The sequence below is a fragment of the Bombina bombina genome, chromosome 7, assembly GCF_027579735.1.
Source record: "Bombina bombina isolate aBomBom1 chromosome 7, aBomBom1.pri, whole genome shotgun sequence".
Taxonomy (NCBI): Eukaryota; Metazoa; Chordata; class Amphibia; order Anura; family Bombinatoridae; genus Bombina; species Bombina bombina.
Genome location: NC_069505.1, coordinates 561,863,551 through 561,882,756, shown reverse-complemented (window position 1 = coordinate 561,882,756; position 19,206 = coordinate 561,863,551). Strand labels below are relative to the sequence as shown.

At 36.0% G+C, this 19,206-nt stretch overlaps 1 protein-coding gene across 1 annotated transcript in view; it reads left to right on the top strand.

Moving 5' to 3' along the window:
* LOC128667056 (uncharacterized) overlaps positions 1–19,206 on the top strand; it is a 342,615-nt gene that overhangs the window by 193,855 nt on the left and 129,554 nt on the right. Inside the window, exons 4-7 of the mRNA XM_053721939.1 lie at positions 5,890–5,952; positions 6,837–6,897; positions 12,655–12,719; positions 14,881–15,000. Of these exons, the coding sequence (XP_053577914.1) occupies positions 5,890–5,952; positions 6,837–6,897; positions 12,655–12,719; positions 14,881–15,000 (309 nt within the window). The remainder of the gene's footprint in view (positions 1–5,889; positions 5,953–6,836; positions 6,898–12,654; positions 12,720–14,880; positions 15,001–19,206) is intronic.

Genomic DNA, 19,206 nt, shown 5'->3' with positions numbered 1-19,206 from the left:
CCTTTGCTAACCTTTTCCTTAAAGGCTCATTAAACACTATGTGCTTGATATAATTGTATTTCTAAAACAAATATTAGCCTAAGAATTATATGCAGCTGTATTTTTAAAATGTTATTCATGAGTGGAAAAAAAGTGATTCTAAAAAGCCCCAAAAGTTTTTCTTTAAAATGCTGCAAATCAAATATCTGGTTTAGGTACTTAGTATTCAAAGAAACCTTGGTTACAGAATTTGCTTTTCAGCCTCCGTACTGAGCATGGGACAAGCACAATTTTTTTATACGAGCAAGAAGTGTTTCATATTCCGTTAATTAAAGGGATTGTAAAGTCAAAAAATTTTGTGATTCAGAAAGAACATACAATTTTACAAAATTTCTCTTTACTTATATTATATAATTTTGCTTGTTCTCTTGGTATCCGCTGTTGACTAGTATTCCTAGGTATGTTCAGCAGCAGCAATGCATTACTGGGAGCTAGCTGCACATATAAGTCTCATCATTGGATCACCCAATGTAATACATCTACCTCAGGTCACATAAAACAAGTGTGCATTGTGACCTGCTGTGGAGAACACCAGGATTTCCTTGTTTGCTTGCTTATCTGTGGCTATTTAATAAAGCAGGATAGTTTTTACCAGGATATACAGCAGAATACTCTCACACACACCGAGTCAGTGTGTATGAGAGTATTGTGCTGTATATACTGGTGAAAACGATCCTGTCACTGTTTACAAGTGTTTCCATTACCCTTATATTGGTATTTCAAATATTTGATTTAGCCTGTGGTATCCCCTCCTCTCCTGAAATTTTTTGGCCTTAAAGCCAAGCTGTGTAAACACAGCCAGAAGAAGAAATTACACTCCCAGTGGGGTTTTGAAGAGATAAGGTTAAATAAGGTTAAATGTTAGTTTTCCATAGTTTTTTCCAAGTATTGGTGATTGGTTTACAAACAGGTATAAGATAAAGGATCAGGTAAATGTACACAATGTGATAAAGCAATGATATCTGATTATACCTACAGATATAAGATAAAGACACATGTATATGTACACAATGTGATACAGTAATGAGATCTGATTATACCTACAGATATAAGATAAGGACACATGTATATGTACACAATGTGATACAGTAATGAGATCTGATTATACCTACTGATATAAGATAAGGACACATGTATATGTACACAATGTGATACAGTAATGAGATCTGATTATACCTACAGATATAAGATAAAGACACATGTATATGTACACAATGTAATAAAGTAATGAGATCTGATTATACCTACAGATATAAGATAAAGACACATGTATATGTACACAATGTGATAAAGTAATTACATCTGATTATACCTACAGATATAAGATAAAGACATGTATACAATGTGATAATGTAATGAGATCTGATTATGCCTACAGATATAAGATAAAGAAGCCTGTATATGTACACAATGTGATACAGTAATGAGATCTGAATATACCTACAGATATAAGATAGACACATGTATATGTACACAGTGTGATAAAGTAATGAGATCTTATTATAACTACAGATATAAGATAAAGACTCATGTATATGTACACAATGTGATAAAGTAATGAGATCTGATTATACCTACAGATATAAGATAAAGACACATGTATATGTACACAATGTGATTAAGTAATGAGATCTGATTGTACCTACAGATATAAGATAAAGACACAATGTGATTAAGTAATGAGATCTGATTGTACCTACAGATATAAGATAAAGACACATGTATATGTACACAATGTGATAAGGTAATGAGATCTGATTATACCTACAAGCTCAACCCATTTTATTAGGTTGTGGCTTCAAAACACAAAATCAGCTAATTCATATACACAAATAAGCCTAAAAAAAGATAGACGCATGTATATGTACACAATGTGATACAGTAATGAGATCTGATTATACCTACAGATATACGATAAAGACACATGTATACACTGTGTGCAGAATTATTAGGCAAATGAGTATTTTGACCACATCATCCTCTTTATGCATGTTGTCTTACTCCAAGCTTTATAGGCTCGAAAGCCTACTACCAATTAAGCATATTAGGTGATGTGCATCTCTGTAATGAGAAGGGGTGTGGTCTAATGACATCAACACCCTATATCAGGTGTGCATAATTATTAGGCAACTTCCTTTCCTTTGGCAAAATGGGTCAAAAGAAGGACTTGACAGGCTCAGAAAAGTCAAAAATAGTGAGATATCTTGCAGAGGGATGCAGCACTCTTAAAATTGCAAAGCTTCTGAAGCGTGATCATCGAACAATCAAGCGTTTCATTCAAAATAGTCAACAGGGTCGCAAGAAGCGTGTGGAAAAACCAAGGTGCAAAATAACTGCCCATGAACTGAGAAAAGTCAAGCGTGCAGCTGCCAAGATGCCACTTGCCACCAGTTTGGCCATATTTCAGAGCTGCAACATCACTGGAGTGCCCAAAAGCACAAGGTGTGCAATACTCAGAGACATGGCCAAGGTAAGAAAGGCTGAAAGACGACCACCACTGAACAAGACACACAAGCTGAAACGTCAAGACTGGGCCAAGAAATATCTCAAGACTGATTTTTCTAAGGTTTTATGGACTGATGAAATGAGAGCGAGTCTTGATGGGCCAGATGGATGGGCCCGTGGATGGATTGGTAAAGGGCAGAGAGCTCCAGTCCGACTCAGACGCCAGCAAGGTGGAGGTGGAGTACTGGTTTGGGCTGGTATCATCAAAGATGAGCTTGTGGGGCCTTTTCGGTTTGAGGATGGAGTCAAGCTCAACTCTCAGTCCTACTGCCAGTTTCTGGAAGACACCTTCTTCAAGCAGTGGTACAGGAAGAAGTCTGCATCCTTCAAGAAAAACATGATTTTCATGCAGGACAATGCTCCATCACACGCGTCCAAGTACTCCACAGCATGGCTGGCAAGAAAGGGTATAAAAGAAGAAAATCTAATGACATGGCCTCCTTGTTCACCTGATCTGAACCCCATTGAGAATCTGTGGTCCATCATCAAATGTGAGATTTACAAGGAGGGAAAACAGTACACCTCTCTGAACAGTGTCTGGGAGGCTGTGGTTGCTGCTGCACGCAATGTTGATGGTGAACAGATCAAAACACTGACAGAATCCATGGATGGCAGGCTTTTGAGTGTCCTTGCAAAGAAAGGTGGCTATATTGGTCACTGATTTGTGTTTGTTTTGTTTTTGAATGTCAGAAATGTATATTTGTGAATGTTGAGATGTTATATTGGTTTCACTGGTAAAAATAAATAATTGAAATGGGTATATATTTGTTTTTTGTTAAGTTGCCTAATAATTATGCACAGTAATAGTCACCTGCACACACAGATATCCCCCTAAAATAGCTATAACTAAAAACAAACTAAAAACTACTTCCAAAACTATTCAGCTTTGATATTAATGAGTTTTTTGGGTTCATTGAGAACATGGTTGTTGTTTAATATTAAAATTAATCCTCAAAAAAAACAACTTGCCTAATAATTCTGCACTCCCTGTATGTACACAGTGTGATAAAGTAATGAGATCTTATTATAACTACAGATATAAGATAAAGACACATGTATATGTACACAATGTGATAAAGTGTCATGTTTTGTCTCAGGATATCATGTGAGAGCCTCATTGTCTGGAACAGTTGCTTTAAAGGAAGATTAGTAGAAGCCATACTGATTGAAAATGATAACAAATTTATTTAAACAACAAAATACTTTGTTTAAGCAAATACTTGCAGAATATTTAAATATGCTACTCAGGTATGTTAAGACCACATACAGCAGGAGTGAAAATAAACAAAACTAGTAAGCAGAGATGCAGATTCAAAAAGGAAAGTCTTTCTCCTGGTAATAACTGAAATGTAAGATTTTCACAAGGCAGAAAACAACTTGTAAACAGGCAGAAAACAACTTGTAAACAGGTAGCAGGTTTAAAGGTAAAGTCTTTCTCCTGGTAATTTCTGAGTGCAGGAATTGCACAAGGCAGGAAACAAACTTGTGAACTGGTAATAGGTTTAAAGGTAAAGTCTTTCTCCTGGTTATAGCTGAGTGCAGGAATTGCACAAGGCAGGAAACAAACTTGTGAACTGGTAACAGGGTTAAAGGTAAAGTCTTTCTCCTGGTAACTGCTGAGTGCAGGAATTGCACAAGGCAGGAAACAGACTTGTAAACTGGTAACAGGTGTAAAGGTAAAGTCTTTCTCCTGGTTATAGCTGAATGCAGGAATTGCACAAGGCAGGAAACAAACTTGTGAACTGGTAACAGGTTTAAAGGTAAAGTCTTTCTCCTGGTTATAGCTGAGTGCAGGAAATGCACAAGGCAGGATACAAACTTGTGAACTGGTAACAGGTTTAAAGGTAAAGGCTTTCTCCTGGTAATACCTTGTAAACAGGTGCAAAGGTGAAGTCTTTCTCCTGGCAATAGCTGAGTGCAGGAATTGCATAAAGCAGGAAACAAACTTGTAGATTGGTAACAGGTTTAAAGGTAAAGGCTTTCTCCTGGTAATGCCTTGTAAACAGGTGCAAAGGTGAAATCTTTCTCCAAAGAAGTACAGGAAACAGGTTCTGACTTGACAAAACAGATCCAATGTGAAGACCCAAATGCAGACTAAAAGCCATCCTTAAATAGGGAGGTTTTGCACAGGGTTGGTTCTGATTAATTCCAGAATTGAGAACACCTGTGTGTTGCACAGGTGTAATAACAAGTAAGGCAAATAGTTATTTATCAGATCTTTTAAGATCCATGCTATTGCTAGAACTGGCTGTGGCTCAAAATGTAAGCAAACAGAAATAGCAACCACAGAGCCACAGGTTCAAATCCCCACACAGTCCTTCTTAGCAGAATGCCTCCCAGACCTTTTCTTTTTCTTTTTAGTTTGGAGGCTTGGTTCATGACATAAAGTAATGAGATCTGATTATACCTACAGATATAAGATAAAGACACATGTATATGTACACAATGTGATAAAGTAATGAGATCTGATTATACCTACAAGCTCAACCCATTTTATTAGGTTGTGGCTTCAAAACACAAAATCAGCTAATTCATATACACAAATAAGCCTTAAAAAAGCAAATCTCATACACTTTATACTATATAGCTGGTAAAAAAAGTAAATGGAAGAACATTAAGGGAAAAACATTTTTATAGTATATTGTCATTTTAACTGTAAGAGCACCAGCTGCTAATCCCTGCTGCACGATCTAATGCCTCTGTAACAGCAGGGATATGCAGAGCTATTGTTATCTGGCTGTGAATATAGGAGCAGGTGAGAATAGAGATCAAATTTGCATTTTACTTGTAAAGCTGTTCTGATGCCTTCCTGACCACGATAAACACAGGGGGCTGCTGATTCTTTCTCCTTCTGTGTTTGAGGTCAGGAAGCCATCAGAACAGCTTTACAAGTAAAATGCAGATTTGATCTCTATTCTCTGCTCATATATTCACAGCCAGACAACAAGATGGTGCTGATTATCTTCCCGACCATTCCCTCTCAGCATCCTTGGCTTGCAGTGTAATCAATCTCTCCCCCTGAGAGAGCAAAAGAGAAAGAGAGACCCCGATGGAAAGTACACTGGTCACATGACAATTGGCCAATCGGGGCACACAAAGCATGTACAAAGTGCTCTAAAACAGGGCATATTCAACAAATGCCCCCCTTAGATCCTTGTTTTTGATTCTGGCAGTACTTAAAAAATAAAAGCTTTAGATATAATAAAAGAAAATATTCTATTTATTATTTTAAATTAACCCCCAACTTCTGAAAAAAATAATAACTTTACAATGGCATTTTAATTTATTTTAAAATTTTGGAAAATGGCATTTGATTAATTGTATTTTTGTTTTCTTGCCCCAAAGTAGAGGAGCGCTGCCCCAGCTGCGCCGAAGGACGAGCCTTCATCAAAGAACAGTTTGGATTAGGTAAACATTTTTCAATTTAAATTGTAAAATCAATATTCTCCTTGACATTTGTTCTACGGTATAGGTGCTTCAATAGAGAATATGTTTTTCTTTCTATTACATAAATGTTATTTTGCACTTTTATTGAATTTTACATGAGAGAGAGAGAGAGAGACTGGAGACTTTGACTGAGAAGGCAGCAGAAACTATTTGTGTAATTTTCCTTGAAGGCAATTACTTAAAGGGATATATGCCCTAAATATTTATATATACTGAATGTATGCATGAAAACTGAATACTATGTATCTATACTGTTTATATATGTTCTGACAGTGCGGATCAGGTCCGCCAGACCTTGCGGAATGCGGAGAGCAATACGTTCTCCGTATTCAGCATTGCACCAGCAGCTCTTGTGAGCTGCTGGTGGAACGCCGCCCCCTGCAAATTAGCGGCCAATCGGCCGCCAGCAGGGAGGTGTCAGTCAACCTGATCGTACTCAATCAGGTTGATTTTTGGCGATGTGTGTCCAGCTGCTCAGAGCAGGCGGACAGGGTTATGGAGCAGTGGTCTTTAGAAACATGGGCCCTCAAGCTCCATCCGGAGCTTGATAAATGGGCCCCATAAACTACTTATACATTGAGTATTGATTCATTATTTGTGTATGGAATCATAAAACTTTTGTGTGTGTGTCTGTGTATACTGTATGTGTGTGTGCGTGTCTGTACGTGTGTGTGTCTGTGTATACTGTATGTGTGTGTGTGTGTGTCTGTGTATACTGTATGTGTGTGTGTGTGTGTCTGTGTATACTGTATGTGTGTGTCTGTGTATACTGTATGTGTCTGTACGTGTGTGTTTTAACACATATCCTATTGAGATTTTTTTTTTTTTCCCATCTCAAACCATAGGGGAAATTGAAGATACTGGCAATTATACAGCAAATCCTGTTTTAATTTCTACATTCAAAAGGTATTACAAAAATTAATTTTGAAGCTTATAACAATATAATATATATACACACAGAGAAAGTCCAGCACTCACTTACAAGCTCTCAGCTAAGATTTAAAAGCAAAAATGTAAAGGTTAGTTACCGCATCTGGTCAAATGGGACAAGCCCAGGTACCACGTCAAGGTCCTTTCCAATACCTGGGACCCTAAAACAGCCACACAATGCAAGCTCTCAAATCCAAACAAACTGGGAACAAGGGAGGGGTGCACAGGCTTATGTAATCACCCTAGACATATACAAAACACGGAAGAGGACTGCACTCTCATACCGGACCGGGTACACATCACATGAACAAAAAAAACTACATCTGATAATAGAAGTAAACAAGAATTAAAGGGATATGAAACCCAAATTGTTTCTTTTGTGATTCAGACAGAGAATACAATAAAAAAAATAGTTTCTAAGTTACGTCTATTATTAAATCTGCTTTGTTCTCATGATATTCTTTGTAAAAGAGATACATAGGTAGGTATCTGAAGCACTAAGTGGCAGGAAATAGTGCTGTCATCTAGAGTTCTTGCAAATGGATAGCATTTTTGCAAACTGCTGCCATATAGGGCACTTAAAACACGTGCACACGCCTGAGCTTATTTCTCTGCTTTTCAACAAAAGATACCAAACAATTTAGAAAATTTATTTAGAAAGTTGTTTAAAATCTCATGCTCTATCTAAATCATGAAAGAAAAAAATTAGGGTCTCGTGTCCCCTTAAAGAAATGTACACACATTTAATTTACCATTTAATTTTGACTTCCATGTTAAGCATTCTACATAGATAATACAACCAATCAGAAACTGCATCACTGGAGCCATAATTCTCGGTTGAAGTGCACTTTTGACCGCTCATTGACATGGAAAAAGACTGAAGTGATATGCACATTCACCATCTCTCTTTTGTGTCAAGAGGCAGCAGGTCTCAAGAACAACACGTTATCACAAAATATGAACAAAACATTATTAAAAGAAACATTTTTGTAAACCTATTTAAATGCACTGATAAGGGGGGAAAAGGTCATACAAATTGAAATTAATAAACAGTGCCCTCTTTGACAAATGTGACAGTGACTTTTATTTAAACTGGATGGTTTTCTGTGCTCTTAATCATGCCCTATTTCATAAAATTGCATATACATCTCTTGTAAACTTATTTTAGCTTCAAAACCTCAATAACTTCTGGACCATAGATACTGTAACTACATACAAAAATAAAGGAATATCACCATCTAGTGGGCAATATTAGATATGCATACAAAATACGTAGCAACTTTGGATATTGCTTATTTTTAGTAATAACGATAAATAAATAAAAAATTAAAAAGGGTGGAAAACTGTAATATGAATGGATTTTGTGATCAGTAATAGTAATAAAAATTGTAACCATCCAGTTTAAATTAATGCTATTTTTTTAAGTGCTGTGGAGTTTTGGATTGTGCATTTCGTGGACATTATAGCTGGGATATGGTCTGATGTTCACCTTTATAAAATAGCTTCTTTTTTTCTTTCTTGATTACTTTAAATTAATCTTAGATACATCAATACAGGTAACCATCCACATTGTCCCAACAGCAAAATTGTAAAAAACAATATTATTGCCAGAATGTCTTGTATAGAATGTGATATATATTTAATTCTCACAACTGCTGCGTGAAGGTCTCCTAATCTCAAAGTCAAGTAAATAGCAGCCTTTTTGGTTGATTGAGTATTAGACCATTTAAGGGATTAATGGGAATGTGTATCTATTGTGGCAATTTCACCTGCAGCATTGATGTATAAGATGACTTGCAGTAAAGCAAAAGTACGTTAGTGAAACATTATTACGTACCATCACTTTTTAATTAACCAATTTGAATGGTGAGAATTGAATTATACCTTCACTAATTTATGTTGTCTATTCTGCAATCTTTCAATGGGTGCTATCTGGAGATGTTCTATGACGTTCTTCCTGGGAGTGTTCTTCAGAGGGAAATAATGACAGAAGCCACAAAAATAATTGTTTTTGCTTTAATCTACAATAGCACCATGACTCAATAATCTACACCATAGAAGCAAGAAGAAAAATGGATTTTGTAAAGATAAACATGAATTGAAGGATTTATATTAAGGTGAAAGAAAACAATTATGGCACATATAAAACTCTGTGCATGCATGAAACAAGGCAGAGAGACACATTTTTAACAGGATTTAGCATTTTAACTTTAATGAAGTTGTGAAGTAACAGACAGTTCAATCTGCCATTCTACTTAATATACATACAATAATAGAAGTGCTGAACCAGGAACAGACAACAACTCAATAGTATGTTTTATGGTGAGTTACTGCATGGGAGCAGCCTCATTTGGGTCATTTTAATCTCCTCCAATTATATAAAACACCAGGAATCAAGGAATTGACAGATACTGTGCTAGGTTGTCATGCTCGTCCAGAATGTGCTCAATGGAATTTGGAAAACTGCCCAAATGGCTAACCTGCGTGCCTTTAGAAATCGGCAAACATCATGCATATTTAGCTTTTAGAATGACCATAAAGTCGCACCCAGCTAGCCCATCCTAGATCTACAGCACCTGTGTTAGAAAGAAGAAAACAGTGTGTAATTTGAAGGTTTGGGGGATGCCTGATCTTAGCCTTTGCTTCATGATTGAACATGGGGAAAAGATCCAAAGTTATGAGCAATGCAGACAACATTGAAGTAGCATATTGCAAAAAAAACCTGCTGCTGTGGAAAAGTCACTTGAGAGAATTTGGTCAAGTTGATGTCTAGTGATCCTGTTAACCAGCCTATATAACCAGTCATTCTATCACTTGTGTTTGGGATTTTAGCAACAGAAGCAGGAGAAGGTTTAGAATATCCGGTTCATGACTTTAGGGTCAAATCCTTCAGTGAAACTCCACCCATGAGAACACAAAATTGTGATCTGTGTTATAGTCAACTCTGTTTGTACTTTTTATACACTCCTCCGCATCCACAGATCAGGATACTGTGATGAGAAAGAACTACCATCTTATAAAACACATGATTCCCAGATGGTACGGCAGCCTTGAAGCAACACTGTAATTGCGACACAACATTTTCTAACTCTGCATTCATTTAATTAAATGATTCAGTTAAATCAATATTCTTTTTTATCTTCAAAGCTTTAGAAGTATGTTTCTTATCCAATTTTAACAGCCTTATTTTGAAGAGATTTTAATTTATAGATCTCACTTTGGAAATATGATCCCTACACATGCAAATAATATTTGAGACAATTTTAGACTATGTACTTCTCTTTTTAATGTTGCCAATATCTCTTTTTATACAACAAACATCATACTATGGGGTAACATAGGATTTATTATTGTGCTTATATTTAGGTTTCATATAAATAATAGTTTAAAAGGACATTCTGAACCATCGCAGTCCAGTTCAGGAGCTGTGTTTAACCCTTTTGGGGCCAAATTTACATTGCTTGTGTTAAGTTTGTGATAAACTATTTAGGGCTAGATTACAAGTGGAGTGCAAAATATCGCTTTTGTGAAAGCGATATTTGGGCGCCATTTAGTAATACCAGTGCATGCAAATTGCAGACAATGGGAGCCTCGTTCTCATGCCATGAGACACGGCATGAGAACCTAGCGCAGCGAAGGGGGTAAATCGCAAAGTTTTGGGCAGCAAATGTTAAATATACAGATGCACCTCTGAGATGTGCGGGTTTTGTTCCAGATACCCAAAATAAAGCGAATATAGCAATAAAGTTAGTCACACTAACTTTTTTGTTTCCCAGTGCGTATAAACATTTTATTTACACTTAACTGTAGTCTATTAAGTGTGCAATAGCATAATGTCTAAAAAACAATGAACATACCTTAATTAAAAAATACTTTATTGGTAAAAAAAAAGGCTAACCATCGTCTGAGCCTTCAGTGAGTTATAATCTCTTTGCTGGTGGTGTGTATATATGTGTATTCATGTGTTCATATATATATATATATATTGAAAAAATGGCGTTAATAGATTTGCTCAACACAGGGTTGCCACAAACCTTATTTTGTAAAAAGACCAATATCTGTGAAGTGCAATAAAGCGAAAATGAATATATATTCATGTGTTTATATGTGTATATACAAATAAATATATATATATATACTGTATGTATAAATGTATATATGCATATACATATATATTTACAGGGAACACACAGTTCCACATAGATCGCAACTTTAACCCATAAAACTGCTCATATTTTTTTTATTTTTTTTTAAAAAGGAAAAGAATACTTTATTTTGGGGGATATTGAAAAAATGAACAAGAGGTCTCCTCTGGTTAATTTTTGGAGCGCTAATTGTGACCGGGACCTTGCGGTAGCATTAACCGTCCACTTGTAATGGCTGGTTATTTATTTGCCCATTCATGGGTTGCGCGATAAATTAGCGATCTTCTTGTAATCTAGCAATTAGATGGTGTAAATAGTTATTGCCTTCCATTTGTTACCAAGTGTACATATTTTTTTTGTTCTGTTATATCAGTACACAGAAATGTTGTCAGGTATAAAAAAAACCTCCATTTTTTTTAACGTTCACCATCTTGGTAATTTAAAAAAAATAATTAGTATCTTATAGTATGTTGCTTAGTAACTTTAACACAATGGTATAAAATAATAATTTTGCTCATGCCATCTTTACAATATACATGTACATATATTTAAAATATTTCATAAACTATTTAATATCCTATGTTTAGTTAATAGCATTTTTTGATATGGGTTGAAATATCTTAACATATATAATTATGACTTTATACTATTTCAGAATATAATATATTTATGTTGAAATTGTTTTTATTTAGATTTTTATAACATTAATAAACAAAAGCATATTAATATATTAATATAACATGCCACAAATGTCACAACATTTCTGTGTATACTGATACGATGTTACGAATATTACAGACAGTTCAATAAAGTTATCTTTGAGCAAGTATACCTTGTCTGTTCATTCTATCGCTGAATGAAGAATTTTACCCCAAGGACAAAAATCTTATAGAAAGTGTTTTGTATATTGCACCTAATTATTTGCAATAGGTAGTAAACAGTAAAAAGTGATTATTTAAAAGTGGCTAATGAATGGGCCCATGTAATATATTTCTATACATAAGACAAGCTAAAAAATCATTAATGAGTGCAATGAAAACTGTGCATTGTCTCAAAGGGATAGTAAACATTTTTATTAATTTATTTGTTTTACCATTTTTGCGCATTATGTGCTTAATTACTAGGGGTAGTCAGCGACTCACCTGTTTTAAAGCCCCCTTTCAATACATTCTGTAGCCCAAAACAGTCCCCGGTTCCCTCTTCTTAGACTGCCCGTCAGCCGCTTTTTTTTTTTTTAAATCCGGGTCACATAGTTGTTGGCTGACGTGCGGTCTATGAAGAGGGAACCTGGCATTGTTTTGGGGTACAGAATGTATTGAAGAGGGGCATTAGAACAAGTGAGTCGCTGACTACTCAATACATTTTCACATACAGTGCAATAAGGATTTATTTTCCCTTTTAAATTAGAGCCAAAAAAAGCTTCTGTAATTTGGGTGGGGTGCAAACAAATAAAAACTGAAAGCTGATAGTATTATCTTTATTTAGCAGCCTTTTTTATCAGCAAATGTAAACTTGGCCATAGTAGTTAAATAGGGCCAGTATCACAAAGGTTCATTTTAATTCCATGTGATTGACTATTCTGTTTCAGAAAAATGAAATATCGGTCATCATATGAATATTTTTGCAAGAATATTGAGGAAATAACTGGTAAAGGTATGTCATTGTTACAATGTGTTATTTTATCATGAAAAACTAGTACATAATTATCGTATGATTAACATAAAGGTACACTAAACAATAAACACATTCAATGCACCTTCCTTTAAATGTGGGTGCCGCCATTTTGGAACCTAAGTTACTCTGCAGGGATCTGAAGGATCTATTTAGTGTCCCTTTCATATTTATATTATATTATATATTTATATTTCATATGAATAATAAAAATCATTTGGGGATATGGCTGTGTTGATTTTTTTGTAATGTGTTTCATTTGATTCTGTACACTTGCAAGATGATTTTTTTAAATAATATTATTGCATGAAATTAAATATGACGAATAAAAGTGAATATTTTATTTTTTGAATAGTTTTTTTTTTAATTTAAGAACTTGGGTTCAAGAAAAGTATTGTTATTTTAAGAATGTATATACTTGTGTGTGTGTATATATATATATATATATATATATATATATATATATATATATATATACACTCACCAGCCACTTTATTAGGTACACCTGTTCAATTGCTTGGTAACACAAATTGCTAATCAGCCAATCACATGGCAGCAACTAATTGCATTTTGGCATCTAGATGTGGTGAAGAAGACTTGCTGAAGTTCAAACCGAGCATCAGAATGGGGAAGAAAGGGGATTTAAGTGACTTTTAACGTGGCATGGTTGTTGGTGTCAGACGGGCTGGTCTGAGTATTTCAAAAACTACTGATCTACTGGAATTTTTCATGCACAACCATCTTTAGGGTTTAGAGATTGGTCTGAAAAAGAGAAAATATCCAGTGAGCGGCAGTTGTGTGGACAACAATGCCTTGTTGATGTCAGAGGATAGAGGATAAAAGGCAGACTGGTTCCAGATTATAGAAAGGCAATAGTAACTCAAATAACCACTTGTTACAACCAAGGTATGCAGAATAACATCTTTGAATGCACAACACGTCAAACCTTGAAGCAGATGGGCTACAGCAGCAGAAGACCACACTGGGTACCACTCCTGTCAGCTAATAACAGTAAACTGAGGCTAAAATTCGCACAGGCTCACCAAAATTAGACAATAGAATATTGGAAAAACATTGCCTGGTCTGATGAGTCTCGATTTCAGCTCCGACATTCAGATGGTAGGGTCAGAATTTGGTGCAAATAACATGACAGCATGGATCCATCCTGCCTTGTATCAACGGTTCCGGCTGGTGGTGGTGGTGTAATTGTGTGGGGGATATTTTCTTGGCACACTTTGGACCCCTTAGTACCGATTGAGCATTGTTTAAATGCCACAGTCTACCTGCGTATTGTTGCTGACCATGTCCATCCCTTTATGACTACAGTGTACCCATCTTCTAATGGCTACTTCCAGCAGGATAATGCACCAAGTCACAAAGCTAAAATCATCTAAAACTCGTTTCTTGAACATAAAAATGAGTTCACTGTACTCTGATGGCCTCCACAGTCACCAGATCTCAATCCAATAGAGCACCTATGGGGTGTGGTGGAACGGGAGATTTGCATCATGAATGTGCAACCGACAAATCTGTAGCATCTGCTATCATGTCAATATGGGCCAAAATCTCAGAGGAATGTTTCCAACACCTTGTTGAATCTATGCCACAAAGAATTAAGGCCGTTCTGAAGGCAAAAAGGGGTCCAACCCGGTACTAGCAATATGTACCTAATAAAGTGGCCGCTGATTATTTGTGTATGTATATATATATATATATATATATATATATATATATGTTGCGGGTAAAGTCAGATATTGGGTAATCCTAGGATTACCATGGTAAAATGGTCATTATCCAAGTGGCTGTGGGTAAAGCCCAATGTAAGATCATAAATCCCCTCAGGATGCAGAGTCATACACGATGAACTGTAATTCCCCCATCTTCACTATTTTTTTCGCCTCCGTCTGGAGGATTCATTTGGGGTGGATGCCAGAGGATCCGCAGGCACCTTCATTGAGCTCCCCAGACGAAGGAAAAATAAATGGTGTAGATAGGGGAATTACAGTACATTGGATAATGTCCATTTTACTCGGATTTCTTACTTTACCCGTAACATATATATATATATATATATATATATATATATATATAGTTGCATTTTTATAAAATCATTAACCATCCTCTCGTTTTACCTTTTCTCTAGCTTTTGATGAGCATGGACGAGATTCTGATGCAGATTCTCAGTTTAAAACCTGGAGTGAGAAAGCGCCCAAAGTTCCTGAAGGCAATAACAAAATGCAACAAAATGCAGGGAAGATCAAAAGTATGCAAAATATATTACAAACTTTATTTCATGAAAACTATACAAACTTAATGATCAAGGGGAATTTTACCTTCAAAATATCATCAGTTTCAGAAAGACACTTATTTTTACAAGGACTGTTACATGCTATGTTACAGATTACTGCATTTTTTGGGATGAGGGGCTACAGGCTTCCCCCATCACAAGACCAAGAAATTGATCACATCCATAATTCTGAACTATAAAACCAACAAAGCACAGCACCTCCTGTGTAGTGCACGCTGACAAGGATGCTGTCCAGCCTTCTATCATAAGTCCACACACAGCAGCACTTCCAAATAAAATACCTTTATTTTCAATACAGCAGCCCTTAGTCATGCATAGTTAACATCATATAATGCATCAATATATAGGCCTACCCCTAATTGGGGCACCAATCACAAACTAGTGATACACACACCCTCTAGTGGCTAAAAACAACTAATGCAAGTCATTTCACTTTTTTACTTTTTATGTTTTATATAAATCACAGGTTTAACCTGCCATAATTCAAAACCTATATTTACACAATATTAACTATCTACACAGCATCATGGAAAACAGCAGATTATTACCAAAAACAATTTAAATGGAAAATTATTTATAAGAAAACAGCCAGATCCAAATCCCTATTTAGTCCTACAGGCTGCATGGTATTTAATTTATGGATCCAAAATGTTTCCCTTTTTTAAAAGTGAAGCTCCCATTTCCCCCACCTAGGATAGGGAACAGTATCTATAATTTGAAAATGAAGTAGGCTAATGTTTTGGCCATGTTGTAAAAAATGTGAGGAAACTGGGGCTTCAGGTTCTTACATATAATATTACTCTTATGCTGATTGATTCTTTCACACACTTTACGGGTGGTCTCTCCAATATAGAGATACATTCTGACCTATGTAGAAGGACAAGATAACTAGAACCTGAAAGCACTCTGTTAAGAATACAAATCTTTGGTCCCAATCTTTATTGGCAGACTGATGAAAGTGAATTAAAGGACCATTAAATACAGAATTACATAAATAAATAAAAGACACTGCAAAAACACTTATTCTGAATTTCAAATAAGCAGTAGACTTTTCTTAACAAATTTCAAAATTCCCTTTAATTTGCCAGCTCCCTGTGTCATGTGACAGCCATTAGCTAATCACAGACTCATATGCATATACATTATGAACTATTGCATTTGCTCAGTAGGTGATGGGGCCTCAGAAAAAAAAGCATATACAAAGACTATGCACAATTTGATAATGGAAGAAAATTGTAAAGCCTCTTAAAAGTATAATTTTTACTTTAACGAAGATTTAAGTTCAGAATTGGCTGGACACAAGCTTTTTCTTATGCAAATAATTGCTGCTGTAACCAATGGGAATATATAAAGACATTGTACACAAAAATGTTTTATCATTCATATGAAAAAGAACCATTTAAAGGGACAGCCTACACCAAAAGTGTTATTGTTTAAGATGATAGATAACGCCTTTACTACCCATTTCCAAGCTTAGCAACAACTAACATTGTTATATTAATATACTTTATAACATTTACAAATCTAAATTTCTCCCTGTTTCTAAGCCACTGCAGGCCACCTCTTATCTTATGCATTTTTATAGCTTTCCACAGCTAGACAAGGCTAGTTCATGAGTGTCATATAGATAACATTGTGCTCACTCCTGTGGAGTTATTCATGAGTCAGCACTAATTGTCTAAAATACAAGTCTGTAAATAACCCTGAGATAAGGGGGGGCTGTTAGCAAAGGCTTAGATACAAGGTAATCAAAGAGATAAAAAAGCATATTAGTTTAACAGTGTTGTTAATGCAAAATGTTAAGCATGTTGACATTTGTATTGTCTGAACAAATATGAAGTAATAGCTGTTTAAACGTAAATCCAGTATCTGTTGTGATTTTCCTTTAAATACTCATCAACTTCCTCAATGGGCACTAACAGGTAGTACCTAAAAATATTAGCAGGAAGTGACTGCCAGCCAATAAGCATTAGCAGGAAGTGACTGCCAGCCAATAAGCATTAGCAGGAAGTGACTGCCAGCCAATAAGCATTAGCAGAAAGTGACTGCCAGCCAATAGGCATTAGCAGGAAGTATACATTTCACTTTTTTTGCACAGAAAAGAAATTCAGCTGGCTCAGATTTGCTCTTTATATGGACAATTTATTATTATTATTATTTTAGTACAGTGTCCCTTTAAGCAGCACAGGGCTTCAGGTTTTCCTTTTCTTTGGTTAGTTAAAATGAGCAATAAATGAGAAATGTAGGAACCAATCAGAATGTCTTCTTTGATACTGCAAACCTCTGGCCTGATGGAGATCTATTCTCTGGAAATGTACATAAAAGTTCTTTGAATTCTTATGTTTATCGCCTTAATCATTCATCACAATAGATAATGTGTATCCTAATTATCTTATTTTATTCTAATTATCAGAATCTTGAATTTATCCTAATAATCTTACACCAAGTTTTGCGTTACGGTGCGTTGTGGGTTTTAACACTGAAGATATGGCCATTTCAGCATAAAACCACTAATGCTGCAATAGGGAGTCGTGTCGGTATAGCTAAACCGCAAGCATTTTAGCCTGTAACGCAACGTCAATCCCGCACTCAGAAAATGACGATTTTGCGTGGGATTTCCATAGCGCCGGTATTACAAGTAGTGATGTCCCGAACTGTTCGCCCGCGAACGGTTCACAGCGAACATAGCTTGTTCGCGTTCGCGGCTGCGGGCGAACACATGGCGATGTTCGATCCGCCCCCTATGTGTCATCATTGAGGAAACTTTGACCCTGTATGTCACAGCCGTCTGACACATTAGAGCCAATCAACATCAGACACTCCCTCACAGACCCTCCTAGCTACTCGGAAGCCGCCATTTTAGACTCATAACGACCTTGCTTTCTTAGTGAGAGGACGTGTTGTGTTTGTGCTCCTGACATTATAGGGAAATACATAGCTAGGCTAGTGTATTTAGTGTCCACTACAGTCCAGAAGGACTCCACTCATCTCTGCTGCAAGGACAGCACCCCAAAAAGCCCTTTTTAGGGCTATATTTCGTGCCTTTTTTTTTTTTTTTTTTCCGTATTTTTATTAGCATTTGCCTGGCTTTCAGCCTGTGTGTTTAAGGCTCACAGCATATGCTGTGATTACTGCCACCACTGATACCTCCCTAACAACATTAGTTTAAATTTAACTAACCAAAAATTTTAATTATTTTGCTAGTGTAATTTTTTTTTCATTTTCTATCAGGCCTGTGTCACACAGCATATACTCTGGTTCATTGCTCTGTGCCAGCCACCAGTGTTAATATCCGTTTATAACATTATTTTAAATTTAAAAATAAATAAATAAATAATTTTGCTAGCGTAATCTAATTACATTTTCTATCAGGCCTGTGTCTGTCAGGCTCACTCAGCATTAATATACCTAATTTTTTTTCAGTCTTTTGGTTAATTGGTCTGTGCCAGGCAGCCACCACTTCTTCACCTTAATTTAAATATATAAAAAAAAAAGTTTAAATTTTTTTGATAGTGTAATCTAATATCATGTACAGCTATGTACAGTGTATCGATCATATGTATATTGCATCGATTGAGCTATGTAAACTATGTATCTATCTATCTATCAAATCTACCTATCTCATGGTTCTGCAAGTGGACTGTTTGCGGTTGATTGCAGTGCGTTACACTTGGAGTTTGCTCTGTCACTGTGATGCGGCCGTAACCCTTACACTACCTGATAGATACGACATCATTACTCATGTTTTAAAGCACGTTATTGCAAACAATTTAGGTGATTTAGGCCCTTTATGGGTTAAAAGCAGACTCTGCATAAACTATGTAATTTTACATGGGAGTTTTGCCAGGGATCCCCCTCCAGCATGCCACAGTCCAGGTGTTAGTAACCTTGAAACAACTTTTCCATCACTATTGTGGCCAGAAAGAGTCCTTGTAGGTTTTAAAGTTCGCCTGCCTATTGAATTCAATGGCGGTTCGCGAACGGCGGACTCGAACTTCCGGTATTGTTCGCGAACCCGCGAACTGAAAATTTTAAGTTCGCGACATCACTAATTACAAGTTGTGCGGTGAGGCTAAAATGCTAGCGGTCTAGCCTACACCGACACGATCTATACCGCCTTCTGAGACCAGTAGTTATGAGTTTAGCGAAACAAAAATGTTT